At 37.5% G+C, this 18,281-nt stretch overlaps 1 protein-coding gene across 1 annotated transcript in view; it reads left to right on the top strand.

Moving 5' to 3' along the window:
* Positions 1-18,281, top strand: part of LOC310901172 (uncharacterized protein) — a 31,426-nt gene that overhangs the window by 1,039 nt on the left and 12,106 nt on the right. The window contains exons 2-5 of the mRNA XM_083840301.1: positions 1,013-1,658; positions 6,621-6,891; positions 10,502-10,649; positions 11,803-11,985. Of these exons, the coding sequence (XP_083696427.1) occupies positions 1,025-1,658; positions 6,621-6,891; positions 10,502-10,649; positions 11,803-11,985 (1,236 nt within the window). The 5' untranslated portion in view covers positions 1,013-1,024. The remainder of the gene's footprint in view (positions 1-1,012; positions 1,659-6,620; positions 6,892-10,501; positions 10,650-11,802; positions 11,986-18,281) is intronic.

The following is an 18,281-nucleotide window of genomic DNA, read 5'->3' as shown; positions in this document are numbered from 1 at the left end:
CTACTTTGGAAAAGGCTTTCCTGTTCTGTGGGTATCTTTTAGTATTGTTCCTCTAGATTTCACTCATTCATCTTCACATTGTGGCATTGCAGCCTTCTATCCTAAAATCACCTCTCACTGGATTTGTGATGATAAAAGCATGATTGGTCAGGTGTTTCCTCTGTTTATTTTTTTTGTTTTGACGATTATTTTCAATCACAAATCTGAAACTTTGCATGCAGCAGGCACACTTGATTCCATTTGTTTTTCTGCATACTTAACTCATTTTCCCTTTTTTAATAACCAATATTGTCTTTCAATGGTCTTGATGATTTACTAATTGCTCAAAGCAGATTTCTCTCTTTCATTAGTTACATGGAAGTTTATTTGGGTGCTTGTTTTTAAATAGTGCTTATTTGTTCAAGCTTTATGGAATTACTGTAAATTTTCATCACTTCCTCATTAAGAAGTGCATTTACTTTCTCTCTGGTGCCTGCCTATATGTTTACCCATAGCCTATCTAAAAATATGTGTAGTATTTTGATTGTCACAATGGAGGAATACTGTGTGTTTCTTTCACTCTATTTATTTATTTATTTATTTTCATCTTGCTAAATTTAACTGACTAGGCTTGACTGGCTCCCTTACCCTCTGTTCTATAGACCTGTACTTTTGACTTACAGTTTTTTTTATCACTTAAAACCACATTAAAAACAGAACTCTGGGGAGAGAAAAAGAAAAAAAAAAAAAAACAAGTTTCAAAGAAAAAGTTTCCTATCCTTAATGAGGGCGCTTTTCATATTACTTCACTTTTCTTTGATTTTAATTTTTATTCTTTCATAATTTGTTCAGTAGATTGAGTAATATTCAAAAGCCTGCTTCCTTGAAATGGAAAGCTGGTATCTCTGAACTCAATTGGCTTGGAATCACTGGTACTAAGCCGACTCTGTACAGTGAAGGGGCTGACTTATTGGAAAACGTGAGGTAAAAAGATCTGTAAGCCAAGTGTTATTTTTCTTTTCTTCTTTTACAGATTTATACAAACATGAAGCTGTTGTTTTTCCTGTGCCTTTTAATTGTTGGGATTCATTCCAACAGTTATCTCTATGAGCCTAATCGCCAAGGTGTAAGAAACCAGAATCAAAGAGGCCAAGAAAATCGATATATGCTGCAGCAGACTGTAGGGAACAGCGTTTGTCAGTTTGCATGCTGTTTCTACAAGGAGATTTCTTCTCGTGAAAACAGTGGGAATATTTTCTTTTCTCCCTTGAGCATCTCTACTGCCTTTGCAATGCTGACTCTCGGTGCCAGATCTGACACTCTGACACAGATTCTTAGGGTCCTTAGTTTTAACCCACGTGAAATTTCTGAAAACCAAATACATGAAGGTTATCGTCAACTCATGCAAATGGTAAACAGAAAGAATGAGGCATTACAGCTGAATATGGGAAATGTCCTGTTTGTGCTTGACCAGTTGAAACCACAAGATAAATTTTTAAATAATCTCAGAAACTTCTATGAAGGAGAAGCTTATCCTATGAACTTCAAGAGGGCTAATCAAGCCCAGATGAAGATCAATGAATATGTAGCAGGAAGAACCAATGGGAAAATCAGGGACCTCATAAATAACCTTGATCCACTTACTGAAATTCTCCTCATTAGTTATATTTATTTTAACGGTAAGACATACATATCTTATTCTCTTACTTCATGTATTATTTCCTCAGGTCAGTCTTGGACTTCACCTTTTTTTGCAATATGTTTTCTCACAGGGAATCATATCTTGTTTTCCTTTTGGTCCTCATTCACGCTTAATTACAAAAAAAGCTACTGGAAATTATTTTCTGCTTAATGCTGATGATAGTTTTTAGCAAAATTTAAGGCATATTTTCCTTATATATTTTAATGTATACATTTCTTTCCCGATAAAAAGTGAAATATACTTTCAGGAAGGCATTTCTATGCAGTAAGGTATGTAGTCCTTTACAATCTAGTAAGATTTATTCTTCTAGTAAGACATTTTTCTTCTCCACTTTGGGTTTTTGGTTTAACAACTTGAGAGATAAATTCAAAGAACACTGTTAAAGTAAAGCAAGATGTTACCTAAAAGCAAAGCCTTGCACTTACTCAATATTTCTGCAGTTACTGAGTATAGTTATGTATCCAAAGCTAAATGTGTAAAAATAGTTTTACTTTCACGCTGATGTTCTGTTTTCACTATACCTTCAATAATAGTGTGGATGTAGTGCTGATGTGCCTAAAGGCATAGGTCTTCAACCTATCTTTTTTTTTTTTGATTTACAGATCCTAATATTTTCCAGTGAAGAAATGGATTCCCCCCTCCCCCCCAGTATCAAATACAAGCTTTCTGATAATAAGCTTGTTTTTCTTAATTAACTTATGCAGTCTGCTTAGATACAGTCTACAGATCTTCCCAGAGCTTTTCAGTCTGCTACTCTAATGAGAAGAAGAGAAGCAAGGTTGTAAGGCTTAATCAGTTATCTAATAACAGATACTGTGTCTTCTTTCTAGGAGCACATCTGAAATGCTTGTATCTCAACGCGTGCAGTATGAGGAACAAAGGAAATGAACTGGAAGCTTTGGTCCTCTCCTAGAGCTGTGATATCATTGGTATTAGTGAGACTTGCTGGGACGAGTCCCACAGTTGGAGTGCTGGGATGGAGTGCTGTTCAGGACAGATAGGCAGGGTAGGCGAGACAGAGGCATTGCACTGTATGCAAGAAGGAGATCAGAGTGTATAGCCCTTGTAGTTAGGGATAATCATAGAATCATTCAGTTTGGAAAAAACCTTCAAGATCAACTACTCTTTCTGAGAAGAAATTTTTCCTAATTTCCGGCCTGAAATTAGGTTGGGATAATGTGGTAGAGAGCCTCTGGCTGAGGTTTTATAGGGATGGATAGCAAAGCAGATGTCTTTTTGGATGTCTGCTATCAACCACCCACCCAGGATGATAGCACTGATATCATATTCACTGATTCTGTAGGTCTTCGGGGAGATGTGATGGTATGTGGCTGTCTTGACCACGGTGATCATGAAATAGTTGAGTTCAAAATTTTTGGTGTCATAAGAAAAAAAAGGTCAGCAGATTTGCCATCCTGGACTTGAAGAGAGTAGACTTTAAGCTTCATAACCAGTGGTCTTTCCATTTGTGGTCACCAAAATTACAAGGGACATGTTCCACCAGCTGAATGTTCATAAGTTTGTGGGGCCTAATGTGCACCCCAGTGTACTGGAAGAGCACTGAAGAAGTTAGTGGATGTTATAGCTGGACCCCTCTCAACAGTTTGCCAAAGGTCTTGGGAGTTTGGAGAGGTCTCTGCTGACTGGCCATTATACTATTCTACAAGATGTGCATGAGAGAAGCCCCAGGAAATGATAGACATCAGTGCCTGGAAAAGTCATGGAGAGGATTGTCCTGAGTGTTATTGAAAGTCATTTAAAGAACAAAGCTGTTAGCAGGTGTAGTCACCATGGTTCATGAAGGGAAAATCCTGCCTTAGTAGTTTGATAAGGTCATCCACTTAGCAGATGAAAGGAAGGCAGTGGATGTAATCTTTCTGTATTTCAGTAGGGTCTTTGATACTGTCCCTCACAGTATCCTTCTGAAGGTATTGTCCAACTGTGAGATAAACAGGTTCATGCTACACTGGGTGATGAACTGGTTCAATGGTGGAGCTCAAAGTGTTGTAATGAATGGGGCTAGCAGATGGTCACTATTCTGCCATATTTAGCACTGATCTTGCCTCTTCTTGAATATTGTGTGCAGTTCTGGGCTCCACAATATAAAAAGGATGCTAAGGTACTTGAATGCATCCAAAGGAAGACAAAAAAGCTGGTAGAAGGGATGGAAGACAGGTTGTATGGGAAGAGGTTGAGGACACTTGAGATATTTGATCTGGAGAAGAGGAGGCTCAGAGGTGATCTCATTGCTCTTTACAACTTCCTGAGAAGAGGAAGGGCTGATCTCTTCGTCTTAGTTACCAATGACAGAATGTGAGAGAACTGCACAAAGTTGCACCTGGGTAGGTTCAGACTAGATATAAGAAAAAATTTCTGTACCATGAAGGTTGTCAAACACTGGAACAGGCTTCCTAGAAAGAGGGTTGATGTCCCATGCCCATAAGTGTTCAGGGGGCATTTGGACAATGCACTCAATAATATGCTTGAACTTTTGGTTAGCCCTGAAGTAGTCAGGAAATTAGACTTGACAATCTTTACATGTCCTTTCCAACTGAACTATTCTAATTCTACTCTCATTCTTTCAAACCTCTCTCTTACTCATTTTATCACATTCTGAAAACAAAACAATTACACTCAGAAAAATAATATTATGCAATTTATCTGTTTAAAATATTGTTAAGCTTTTAAACTGAAATGGAGAAGGCATGCATTAGAAATTATATTCTTTTAAAACTATTAACTTAGGTGTTTCCATTTCTGTCCTCAGTATGACGATTTCCCCCAAAGTAACTCATAATCAGATTTTTATTTTTTTATTTTTCGTCTGTGCCCCTGTTCCTTGTGTTAATCTCTGAAGGTTTGGCCAGAGTTAAATGAAGCTGTTTAGAATCCAGATGACTAGTGTTTCTTAATTCTCTTGAATACATACTAATTTGTCTGAAATAATGTTTTCAAGAGAGGTTTTTAAGTACCATATGTCACGTCTTTCAAAACTAGGGAAAAAAAAAAAAGACAATTTTTTCCTCTGAAAGGTGTTTGCAGACAGAGCAATAGATTTAGTAAAACCTCAAATGTTCTAAGAGGGAAAACTTAATACACAATGGGGGACAGAGAAACTTCATATTATCAATGTTCTTCTGGAGTCTTGTTCTCTCTGTATACATTACAGCTTTCCTTGCACAGTACTGGTGACTGTCCTCTCTGTTTTTTGTGGTATAACTTAGTTTAGAAGTCCTTCCCTAAGGACAGAAGTCTGGAAATGTTTTCCTGGTTCTCAGCCAGTGGACATGCTATTCTACCACAGTACACCAGTCCCTTATCATTCCCTAGTTGAGCTGATCACCATGAAGTATCATACAGTGAGGTTAATTTTTCCACTTGAACTCTGTAAAGCATTTGAGAAAGATGCCATCCTAGAAGGTAACCTCATAAGAAAGAGGAGAGTGTAAGGAATGAGAGTTCCTATGAAAGAGGAGGAGTGGATTACTGAATATCGTCTCTCTCAAACCTGTGTGTTGAATTCTAACATTCTACCCAGTTTTTAATCAAGCAACGCTCTTTTTGAAATCAGTGGGTGTTTTCCCTAAGTTGAGCATTGCGTAAAGGTTGTTGGAGTGTTTCAGGACTTGTGTCATTCAAGTTTCTTTGATTCTTTCTTTTTTTTTTTCTTTCCTTAAACCTTATCAAGGCAGAAGTCCTGCCTGTTATATGTTTGATGAAAGAAGTCTTCATTTTGGGGGGAAATTTTCAGAGCAAGTCAGCCAATAACTTCAGAACTATGTTATTGTGGTCACTACTAATGAAGAAACATGAAAGCAGTAAATTGTCTTGTCTTAAGAGTAATGATGGTTGTCAATTTATATTTTTGTAGCCCAAGACATGCACTAATTAAATCTCATTTCACTTTTTCAAAGTAAGATATAAGTGCTGTTCATGTCTATTCCACAGATGGTAGAGACAGCAGGTGATAAGTTCATTTATACTAAGCTGCCTAGTAATCATTGTTCAAACACAAATCAAAAATAATAGCATCTTGTTTCATGATTTTCTTGATGGCACTTGATTTAATATTGTGGTTCTGCTTTTACCCACTAAACTTGATCAAAGGTGACCTTTGTTATTCAAAGCAAAATTTACTACAGAGAAATGCCTCTTTCTTTAAAAATGAAACAAAAAGCAAGCAAACAAACAAACCAAACAAGCACCATAAAAAAACAAAAACCTTCTTCCTCCTTATTTATATCTAGCTCAGCCTCTGAAATGGATGAGGTGGGTATCTAGAATTCAGTTTAGAAATTTCTCCCCAGTAATAATCCTTCAGAGTTTCAATGTAGACAGTTTGTTTCACTATGACTAAGTGAAGAGCATTTGGAAATTTAATGTTTTTAGTTTATTTATTTATTTATTTATTTTATTTTTTACCCCAGCAGTTTCATATGATTAGGTTCTTCGTGATTTTAATGGCAATCAGGTAAAGTGCCATATGAAACCCTTCATTCTGGAAGTAACCTGAATCTCTTTATTTCTCTAGAGAATTTAACCCTCATTTCTCCCTTCACAAGTCCCTTTGGTGGGAACAAACAAAAGGGAGAATCTTTCTTCTTAGCTCCTGTTTAAAGGCTGCATCATATGAGGGCTTTATAGGCACCTTAAAACTGTTGTTTTGAAGGAAAAGTGCACACATCCCTTTATATATTAGAATATTTGGTGACAAATTTAAATTAAGTACATTCCATCCTGCTGAAAGAAATGAGGGGGTTTTGTACATCACAGTCTCCTTGCTATTGAACTATTATGAGTATTCAGTAAGACCAAGTGCTTGTTGCAAACTGGTTTATCTTTCAAGCTGATCCAGGTGTAACAGTTTCTACCTCTATGAATGTGTCCTATGGTTTAGTGTGCTCAAAATATCCTATAACTCTGTCTCTTATATTTCAAGCTGAATGGGAAAAACCATTTGACCCAAAGTATACTAAAAAGGATAAATTCTTTGTGGATGGGAACAAGGCTGTTGAAGTCCCAATGATGTTTGGAATGGGCCTGTTCAAGCATGGCTATGATGAACAGCTGTCTTCCACAGTTGTGCAAATGGATTATAAAGGAGGTGCTTCAGCATTTTTTGTTCTGCCTGATCAAGGAAGAATGAGGAAGCTGGAGAAAAAATTGTCTTGTGAACGTATGGCAAGATGGAGGACATTAGTCTCAAAAAGGTAAAATTCTGCAGTTCTTGGGTCAGAGAGTAGGCAAGGAAGCCCATCAGTTGGGCTATGATACAGATCAGGATATTATTTTTAATTTTATTTTAATCTGTGGAAGAATTCCCACTGACCAAAGCTGAAATTTGGCTCTCTGCTGCTCCTGTGGTTTTAAATTTAGTACTGCATGAAGTGGAAACTTTCACTGCTATGGGACTTTTCTGATCCTGCATTTTATTTCCTATTTTCAACTATAGCCCCCAATTCTCTGTCTTAATACCTCTTCTAGCTTTTTTTTTTTTTTTCTCTCCTGTCATCTTCTTCTGTCTTCTGTTTACAGCTAAACTACTACCATTTTCCTTCAGCTTTTTTATTGGCTTTTTCTTCCTTTCTCTCTGTATATTTTTTGGTAATCACACATTAAATGCTGAAATGGCACCTTCCATTTGCCCACTGTGGGGATAAAACTAAGTGATAAGTGTATAGAGCATCTGACTTTGCAGAGCCAATGTATTCATGCTCTCTGAAGACATAGGAAGGTGATATTGTATTAACAAATATTTGTTTCAAGGTAACTTTGAGAGTAGAAGACAGAAAGTTCATATGCTTTAAATATATATATATATGTAAAATTTAGATTCCTGCTTCATTAGTTTCACAAGTAGGAGTAGCCTTTGATAGGACAAAATATGTGTACAAGTGTAGGCAAAACTTTTACAAAATTAAGCCACTGTGTTCCTCAGATTTATGAATATGTAAGAGACCTTCACACATTCACATTTGAAAATGGTGTTTTAAATTATCAGTTTTCAAGTTGCAAATGACATCCTAATATGTCAAACTGTGTCATGCTCTTTACCCTGATTCACAGTCAAAACTTTTCGAAGAATTCTGAACTATTTTCCAGAGGGGGAAAAAAGACAAAAAAAAAAAAAAAAAAAGGACAGAAGAAGAATGTCCGATTCTCAGTGCAGCTTCACAGTTTTTAACTTCCTGGGAACAGCTATGTGGTTGGTCACTAAAATCACTATAAGACATATCAGAAACTGAATCAAGTTACTTATGAATCATTTCTGCCAAAGAAACACAATTTGCTTTTAAAACCAGCAAAAAATTTGCTAAATACAAATGAGAGTTTTTATGTTTCCTCTCCCAGTCCTTCCCCCCCCACCCTCAACTGAAATAGATGAATAGGCGCACAACTTATATTATAAAAAAGGCAACTCTACCAAAGACCTTGAGCTTCTTTCACACGGGTCCCCATTTTTCATCATGATAGCTCTCTCCCGCAAAATAATGAGACAGACTTCTCCTTTTTCCTGTAGTTTTCAAAGCAACTGATGGCATTTTTTCTATCCTTTGGAGTCTATGGGATGTCTCAATAAATGGGTTTGATGGTAGGATGGGGAATGATATAACAGTTTGTGGCAAGTTATTTTTGTCCCTGTTTCTCTACCTGCAAACTGACGTTGACACAATTCGCAAAAGTATTGTGAGGAGCATTGTTCATTATTGTTGAGTTCCAAATGTGCCAAGGTATTGACACAGCTGAGTACAGACAGCTTAGATCTATTTAATGGTTGAACTGTGGAGAAAATATCCCTTTCTCTTCTGGAAAGTCTATCCCGGTGCTTCCTGTCCGGTCACATTATTGCAATATGCCTACAGCTTTCCCTTTCCTGCATGTTGAAAGCAAGTGGGGGCTTGTAAATGAGTGCCTTTATGTAATAGATAGACAGATGATGCAATGATTGCTGCGTCCTCACTTGAGACAGCAATCAGTGCCATCACAAATTAAGCAGAAGAGATCAGCAAGCCGTTATCAATCCACTAGCACTCTCATTTTTGGCTACCAGCCAGACTTTGCATTAGATTTATGGAGATGCTGTGCTGTGAAAGTATGAGCCCTTCACTTTCCACCTGCCCACTGGATGATTTGCTCTTTGGCAAATTTCATTAAGTGCTCCACATTCTCCTTGCCCTGAAATCCTGAACAGTTTTCCTGGTTTCTGACCAGAAAACAGTACCTACAATCAACATTGTCATCACTGTCTCTAACTCAAGTGCTGCTTCTAGCTGTAGATGTTCCTTTTAACCTTAGAAAATAAATTGTTAGATCCTTACTGAAAGATCAAGGAAGAAATTAGTCAGAAATATGGGGTTCTTATTAATTTATTGAAAGCATCAAACTAGTCACTTTCCAAAATAAAATAAAATAACATTGAGTAACTCAGACAGCAGACTTGACACAGCTAAATAATTATCTATTTAGTAGCTGGACTCTGTCAAAGTGCTTTTTTTTGTTATTTTGTCATCTGTACAATCACAGCCAGATATTGTCCTTCTCTGCTATATCTTCTCTGTCCTTGATTTTATATGATAAACTTACAAGGCCAACGTTTCTTTCAAAAGTGATCAGTGAACTTCGATGTGCTGGATTTTCTGTGTCCAGCCTGGGACACCTGAAAGAATATCTTTTTCACAAGGTGAAACCTCTGCATCCTCCAGTAATGGGGCATGTTTAAGATCTTTCCAGCAGAATGCACAATGCATCACTAACATTTGAAAATGACAGATGAAGAACATTAAAGAGGTACATATGTACTGTTGTGTTGGCTCACTCTGCAGACTAGAGACCTTAGCCTCTCAACTAGTCTTGCAACACTGTTATAAACTTTTTCTTCTCCCCTAATTAATGCCACTCATGACCTCATGATGTTCAATATGGTCAAATGCCAGGCCCTGCACCTGGGTCAAGGCAATCCCAAACATGAATACAGGCTGGATGATAAGTGGATTGAGCAGCCCTGTGGAGAGGGACCTGGGGGTGTTGGTTGATGAGAAGCTTGACATGAGCCAGCAATGTGCACCTGCAGCACAGAAAGCCAACCATATCATAGGCTGCATCAAAAGTAGCATGGCCAGCATGTCAAGAGAAGTGATTCTCCCCCTCTACTCTGTGCTCATGTGCCCCACCTGGAGTGCTGCATTCAGCTCTGGGGCACCCAGCACAAGAAGTACATAGAAGTATTAGAATGAATCTAGAGGAGAGCCACAAAGATGATCAAGGGTCTGGAGCACCTCATCTATGAAGACAAGCTGAGGGAGTTGGGGTTGTTCAGCCCTGGAGAGAAGAGAGGGCTCCAGGGAGACCTTATGGAAGTGGCCTTCCAGTACCTAAAGGGGGCTACAGGAAAGTGGGAGGGGGGAGGGGAGATGGAGGGGGGGGGAAGCTTTTGTCAGGGCATGTAGTGATGGGACAAGAGGGAATGGATTTAAACTAAAAGAGGGTAGATTTAGATTATATATTAAGAAGAAATTGTTTACTATAAGGGTGGAACATGTTGTCTAGAGAAGTTGTGGATGCTCCATCCCTAGATGTTCATCAGCAGGTTGGATGGGGTTTGGGCAACTTGGTCTGGTGGGAGGTGTCCTTGCCCATGGTAGAGGGGTTGGAACTAGGTAATCTTTAAGATCCCTTCTAACCCAAACCATTCTATGGTTCTATAATCTCCCATCTAGGCTAGAGAAAGCCTGAAGCAAAATGAGTTGTGTCTCAGGACTCTGTTAAACCATGATATCTGACCAAAAGCTTCATCATATTCTTGTGCTTCTTTTCTGGCAGCTCAGCAAATTTTTATCTTCCGAAATTCACTCTTTATGGGAGGTATAACCTAAAAAATATGCTATATAGAATGGGCATCATGGACGTATTCACTGATAAGGCTGATCTCTCTGGGATCACTGGACAGCCCCAGCACAGAATTTCCCAGGTAAGTCATACTGCTTTTTGTTTTATGGGCCCACGGTTACTGATGCTCACATCACTTTCTTTTTAAACACCCATGATGCAAAACTCACATAAGAAGGATTCACTTCACATGAAAAGGCAGAATTTGACATACGGAGTATTTCACCCATGTTACTTGGGCTGTCATTCACATTGCAATGGAGCAGGTAACAAGTCCATAACTTTTTAATCCGGGAGTCATTTTTGTTCTGCTGGTACCACCTTATAAAACAGACAAGACCAAGTTATCATCTCCCCACATCTTGGTGCCCTCATGCACTGTGTTGTTATGGTTCTATGTCTACCTTCTTTTGCCTGTCTGTGGGTAAAAAGGGACTGTAGGGTGTATCATTGCTTGTGTTTTATGGTAGGAAGGGGAGAGGAAAAACAATGCTTGCTTTTAAACATTTTGGGAGAAAGGAAAATGCAGTTCCTGAAAACAATTGGCTTCAAGCCTGTGAGCAATGAGTTCCATTAGTGTCAGTCTCAGGCAAAAGCTACAGATAAGTTATACTTCAAGATACAGGCAGTTTAAAGATGACAATCAGTGCTAACAGGCAGTGCCAATTTCATTGTCTAATATGAGAAAAACAACAAACTGCAGGTGGAAGTCAATGAATTAGGATTTGTGAATGCCTTGATTTTGGAAACTAAAACTTAAACATTTCTCCATAAGTTTCAATTTGCAAAATCAAGACATTCAGAGATTCTAATTCATTGTCTTCCATTTCTAGCCCCCTCCTTTATTCCCATTTTTTTTTTCAAAGACATTAAGGAACATGGAAAAAAAATAATTTCAGGGTGCTATTCATTGTGTTATACTGCATGTTAATTCTTCAACTATACAAACTTGTCAAAGACAATTAAATGTGATTCTGCTCTCTTTTAAGCTTTATTCTAGCTCCAAGGATCTGCATTAGAGACAACAGGAAACAGGAAAAGAAACAAAGCAAAAGTTTTTATGAGCAGAGAGATGTTCTTACCTCGGAGTTGAGCTTTTTCTCTTTAGGGCTAAGAAAACCATGCTTTCTGATGATAATTTCTTACTAACATCTTCACAGACTTTTAGCTCAAGTTCTTGTTTAGGTAACTAGTTTTGTACCCCACTGACTTGTAACATGTCTGTTTCTTCACAGGCTATACATCAGGCTGTGGTGAAGGTGGATGAGACTGGCACCGAAGCAGCAGCTGCCACAGGCATGGAAATAGTGCCTATGTCTGTTCCAGTTACTATTAAATTGAACAGGCCCTTCCTAATGGTCATAACTTTGGAGAACAATATACTTTTCATGGGAAAAATTGTGAACCCTCTGAAAAAAGATTAAATTGATGTACATATTAGGTACGCAGTTATCAACACTGTTAAATCCAACGTTTCACCTGATGAGCATAGCATGGCTACAGAGGGCTCTCCACCTCTTAACTATGTTATTCACTGTTTTTTTGTAGATGAGACACTTCAACAATTTGTCATAGTTGCATGTTTGTTTGGGCCTTTTTTTTTTTTTTTTAAAGAAGTTTACATTCAGGCAAAACTGTCATTAGATCTGGAACAAAGTAGGCCTGTGTAATACCGACAGCATATATACATTTTCTAGCAGGGAAGATGAGGAGCATATGAGCGTGTGGGTGGAGAGGATTGTGTAAGCCTGCTTCTTCCCTCATGGCTGCCTTCTCACCACTTCTTTTTTTTTTTTTTTTCATTGACTGACAAATAGGTGCAAGTTATCGCACTTTACTACTTGTCCCCATTTTCCTACCAACATGAAGTTCAAATTTAGAATAGATTTTAACATACATAGTGCTTACTACCTTGCATAATACCATTGTTCAGTGAGTCTGTTAGCTCCTTGCCTTTCAGCTGTTCTGGCATCTAAGCTGCTGCAAAGGGGGTCACAGAGAAGGTGTGTTTTTCCCTTGCAGATATATACTTGTCTATCCACTGTTTCTGTAAGAGTTCCCAATCCAAACTCATCCCAGAGCAGATGTGTCAGACTTGGGTCTAAGAAAAGAAGACATAGATCAAATCTCTACAGCTTCCTGGATCAGACCTTTGTAAATCTGATATACAGCTTAGAGCAGCCAGAGTATCTTCTGGCCTGTGCCTGCACCTAAACCAGCTACTAGAGGAAACATAAGCCATCTCCTTGTGGTGCCAGTGCCTGTAGCATTACCATCTGGCCCTGGGAGATTACCCATGGTAGTAAGCACCATTGCAGTATTGTTTGTAGGACTGAGCACCCTACCAGTAGCACCTTATACCCCATTGGTGACTTTTACCATGTCTTGATATAACCCCTTCTGTTCCCGGACTGTCCAGTAACACAACATTGGTATTCTATTTATCATCTACTTCATAGTTAGTATAGCAGCAATATTATAGGATCTGTTTTCACTATTAGGATACACAATACCAAAAGCCACATTCATAATGCACAAGCTTATTTATTTTTTCTTAAGTTTACTTTCCTATCTATTTTTACTTCTTGTTTCAGAACATCTATCAGTATTTTATTTCTGTGCTCATGTTCAAGGTATATATCTGATTTCTGGTTGCAGGAGGGGTAAATTATTGACTAAAATGGGTTAGTCTGTTAATGGGTGTTAAGCATTAACAACAGTCTTTGTACAGTCTTGAAATACACAGTCAAATGTACTATGGTAGAAGAACAACAATGAATAAATATGACATTAAAAGTTTCTAATTTTGCTATTTTATTCCTGTAATTCAGAGTTAAGAATTAAGAAGTACGGTTCCAGCATTTTTTTTCACCAGTATCAACAAACATTTATATATTGCTCATATGCCAGCATATATTGCTCAGCATGATAATGCCAGTAACAAACTTCAGAAAGTCCTCTCTCTTTGGCCTGAGCACTAAATCTCATTCAGCACATAGCAGGTTATTTCTGTTAGGAGGAACAGTTACTGGGAAGGTTGGGCATTTCTTTGACACATCAGTGTTTATTTGAAAGGCTATACACAACATATTGCTTCTACTTTATTTAATGTATAGATTTATATGTGTCCCTCGTCATCTCTGTTCTGAAAACGTCTCACTTGACTCTGTCTGATTGTTATGTTACCAGTCTTGACATGTGTTTTGTGCTGCAGTTCTTCTTCCTTCAGCTACTTCATTCCATAAACAAAATGTTTGCTCCTAAATTCTATACTGAGTGATAGAGTGATATTCAGTCAGCCACCTAGATCATACTCTTTTTTTTTTTTTCTTTAATAGATTATGACAGAAAAATGAAAGAAATACGTAGAATCTATGAGCTTTTTGTAAAGGAACTTATTTCCAAATAATATCACAGGTATACAACAGAGAAGAAAAACTCATCTGTGTGACATTTAAATTGGGCAATAAGGAAGAATAAGCTCATTATCTCACAAATTAAAAGTTAGATATAATCAACTTGTTTTCATTTGTCTTTGACTATATCACTGCATCTACAGCAAACCTTAACAGAGGACATTTTTCTACAGGCTCTTGCAGACCTTTGTATTCTAATATAAAATATTCTAATTCTGAAATTTGTATTCTAATGTAAAATATTATTCTAATTTTGTATTCTAATCTCATAATATTTATATTCTAATATAGAATACAAAGAAGAGAAGGCTCTGGGGAGAACTCATTGCAGTCTTTCAGTTCCTAAACAAGGAACAAGGAAACTGCCTACAAGGAAGCAGAAGAGGTACTCTTTGTCAGGGAGTGTAGTGATAAGACAAGAAGTAATGGTTTTAAATTAAAAAAGGATAGATTTAGATTGGATATTTGAAGAAATTCCTCACTATGAGGGTGGTGAGACACTGGAAGAGGTTGCCCATCCCTGGAAGTGTTCAAAGACAGGTTGAATGGGGCTTTGAGCAGTCTGGTCTGGTGGAATGTGTCCCTGCCCATGGCAGGGGAGTTGGAACTAGATGGTCCTTAAGGTCCCTTCCAACCCAAACCATTCTGTGATTCTATATTTATCTACAGACACTGCAGACCAGGTCACAGTGTTCTGACATAACCAGATCTTCCATCTTTCTTTCCTTAAAAATATGTAGTAGGAATGGATGTACATCCAAAAAATCTGACTTAAAAATGAATGGCAAAAAAAGGGAAAAAAAAAAAAAAAGAAAATTTTGGCATGTTCACATGACAAAGTAAATGAGAATTATGAAGAAAAACTTCAGAAAATGGAATACCAAATCATTAAATAGAAAGCTGCAGTAAGACAGGACAAAGACTACTTTGAGAAAAAAAAATAAACTGCATAAGTTTATTAGCTGCCATAGGAGCTAAATAATACATTCATTTTCAAAGACATCAGAAACCTGCCAGAGAGCCTGAGGGGTCAACTGATGTTCAAAGTGTAAAAGGAGTGCTCAGGGGGAGTAACTCCAGAGTGAAAAAGCTCAATCCATTGCACAAGTACTTCTTTTGCAGTAGTTGAGCCTGAGGAACTATTTCAAGTTGAAGTAACAGTAGAAGAGATTGTAGGAAAAAAAAAAAAAAGGTCAGATCAAGAAACAACAAAGCATCAGGACTGTTTAGTATTCAAGCAAGAGCTCTGAGCTGTCTCAAGAAGAAAAATGTTAAACCTTTCACTCTGATGCATCACTTAGACTGGTCACTGTATTAGAGTAATAAGAAGTTACAAATGTGACACAACTGAAAAAAAAAAAAGATGCAAGTAATCATGCAATGAATTGAAAATCACTTAGTCCAACCTTGGAATATTGGAAACTGTAGAATTTTTAGTCATATGGATACACATGACAAAATATTCAAGAACTAATATGGCTTTGCTGAAGAATTCCTTGAAAGTGCTGTGGAGTGTGTGAGAGGATTAAAATTTGATTCATATATAACACAGAGAAAAAGCAAACAAGCAACAACAACAACAACAAAAAAGACAAGAAATCTTCCATGAAGGATCTTTAAAAAACACACAAACTAACGGAAGAGGGAAACCCTTTAGATGGGTTTATAAGCAATAAATTCAGGCATGTATCCTTCAGAGAATTCAGATGATTTGGGAATGTAATGTATTGTGAGGTCATATATTTTTCTGATAGTCCCACCTTGTTCATGGGTTTTAAAAAATGAACTGTGTGTAAGGACCTCACTGTACTAAGTGACTGACTGATACAATGGCAGTGGAAAATGGCTGTCAATAAATAGAAAGAAAGAAAATGAGGAAATAAGCCCCTGTTTTATATGGCATGGTGGTCTCTTAAATCAGGCATTGCCACATATTGTGTGTATGTACTCAACTCAGAGCCAAGACTAAGTGTTTATTTCATTTTGCTGTGCCTGAGGGTGTCCAAGACAACAGCAACACTTCTAATCAGATCCGTGATTCAGTAGGAAATAAAAATCAAAGCTGACTTACATGACTGCAGAATTTTTGGTAGTTTACATGGGTCTTTTCATCACTTTTGTTGAATGATTGAAGTAGGTGAACTTTCATTTGTATGTTGTTTTGTTATTTTGGTCTTTTTACAACCATTGGCTCCTTACAATCCCATGAATGATGGCCTTGCTATTTACCAATGTATGCTCACAAAGAGAGTCTAACCAGTCCATCACATCTCTTAATCTTTCTGGGTTTAATTCTTTTATTTATCGATCAAAAATTATTATTTTTTTGATGGGAAGATTTCATTACCAGCCTGCCCCCTCAGATTCACTCCAAATTTCCTTGTTTAAAAATGATTTTTTAATGTGAATTAACTGTCAATATACTAGTTCTAAACTTTTCCCTCTACACCCTTGTTTTTACAGTATATGACAGATCTACATTTAAGTCATTTTAAAAAGGCAAATGAAAATAAAATGTTGAGTGCCAAAATGATGTCTTCCTCATTGTTCAGGTCCACTATAACTGTTGCAGAAGATTTTCAATCCTGACTTGAAATAAATTCTTGATCTAAACTGTACTAAGAACAATGGCTGTCTCTCCAGTCAGTTTTTTTTCTACAGCAGTGTATGGATAATGACCATAGTCCCATGTTTGTATTATATTTACTTCTAATAAACAATGTTTCTAGCCCAAGAGATATTCCAACGTTAATTTTTCCAAAGATGGGGCAAAAATTTGAAGTCTCAACAATTCTCCTAAAAATTGTTTTGAAACTGTCTTCTTCCATTTTTTTGATAAGTGGTAGAAAGGTTTTTTACTCGGTAGCATCTTACCAAATAAACCGGTGAGGAACATTTTCATAATCTCTGTTTGAAAATGCTGACAAAGCCAACACATTCCTGAAAATGTTCTGACTTCTCCGAGTTTGCTTTCTTAAATAAACATTGCATTGCTCCCTCAGACAACTTCCAATTTTTTTCTGAGAAAGGACTATTAAAGGAACTATAATGGGCAATAAGGGCTACAGGCACACTGAAGACTCTGTGTACTTGCATAATCCCTGAAAGTATCTCAGATGCAGAAGAAGTTGAAGTTTGTGACACATTTTGTATTCAGTGAGTAATTTTAAGATCATAAACTTGTACCTCAGTTATAAGCCTACTACCATAAACAAGGAGGGACCAGTATCCCCAGAACTGATGGACTTGTTAGCTTTGACTTTGCACTGTGCCCCCATAGATTAATAGTAGAAATGACTGGTTTTATAGTAAACTATGAAGGGAAGTGTGTTTAGAACATGCCAGTAAAATTTGCCTCCTTTGGAGACAGCGAATCCTCTAAGGTTTATTCCTGGCTTCCAGGATTCGGTTTCTGATAAGCAGATCCTAGCTGTTGTGCTTCACAAGTTACCTCAGCAGGAATCTCAATAGTTCAGAGATCTCTGAAGAGCAAGGGATGCCAAGTGTCATCTGTGCTGTAATATTTGAGTGTTGGGTTTGAAGTTATAGTAATTATGAGTGTGGAGGCGAATTAGAAAAACAAACGTGTTTGTTAAGAGATTAATTCAATCATCATTAGTAGGAGAGCTGGAGCATTCACAAAGGCTGGAGACCAGTTCAAACTGGTTTCCATAATCCCCACCCACCTAAGCTCAACCAAAGGCATTAATTTAAAAGAATTGCATCATCCAGGAAAAAAAAAATCAAGGCAAAACTCTCACTGCCTGATCAATGAACCTGAGAGCAGGACATTGTCACCTAGTTCTTGTGACCTGATTAACCTTTTTGCTCTTTATGGCTGGGCCCCATTCTTGCTTACACCAGCCCTAAGACTGCTGTAATGCTCTGTTTCTCTGTGGAAGATGATACTTGTTTTGTTTTGTTTTGTTTTGTTTTTTTTTGGTGAAAATCATTCTGGGCTTTTCCTGGTCCCCAAAGGTTTGCTTTTGATGAAGGATCTTGTTGTGATTCCTTTGGGAATGCTTCCTGTTTTGATTCTTCAACTGGCTCTATTCACCATTTCTGTCTAAGGTGTTGGAGGGAATGGAGAAGAGAGGCCTGGTGTGCCAAGGAGATGAGAGTGGTTTGCTGATCAGAGTGACTCTGGATGACGTGAGAAAGGCAGAAAAAGAATGTCAGAACAGATATCAATATGTAAGAACCAGCACCAGATAGGGTATTGACTAGTTTTGTGTAGGGAAATTTGGTATCTGTACCGGAGTAGTCACAATTCAATGAGTTTTCTTTTACAATTAACC

The sequence above is a fragment of the Anser anser genome (genome assembly GCF_964211835.1).
Source record: "Anser anser genome assembly, chromosome: 5".
Lineage (NCBI taxonomy): Eukaryota > Metazoa > Chordata > Aves > Anseriformes > Anatidae > Anser > Anser anser.
The sequence above is the reverse complement of the archived record's forward strand: the minus strand, read 5'-3'. Positions and strand labels throughout refer to the sequence as shown.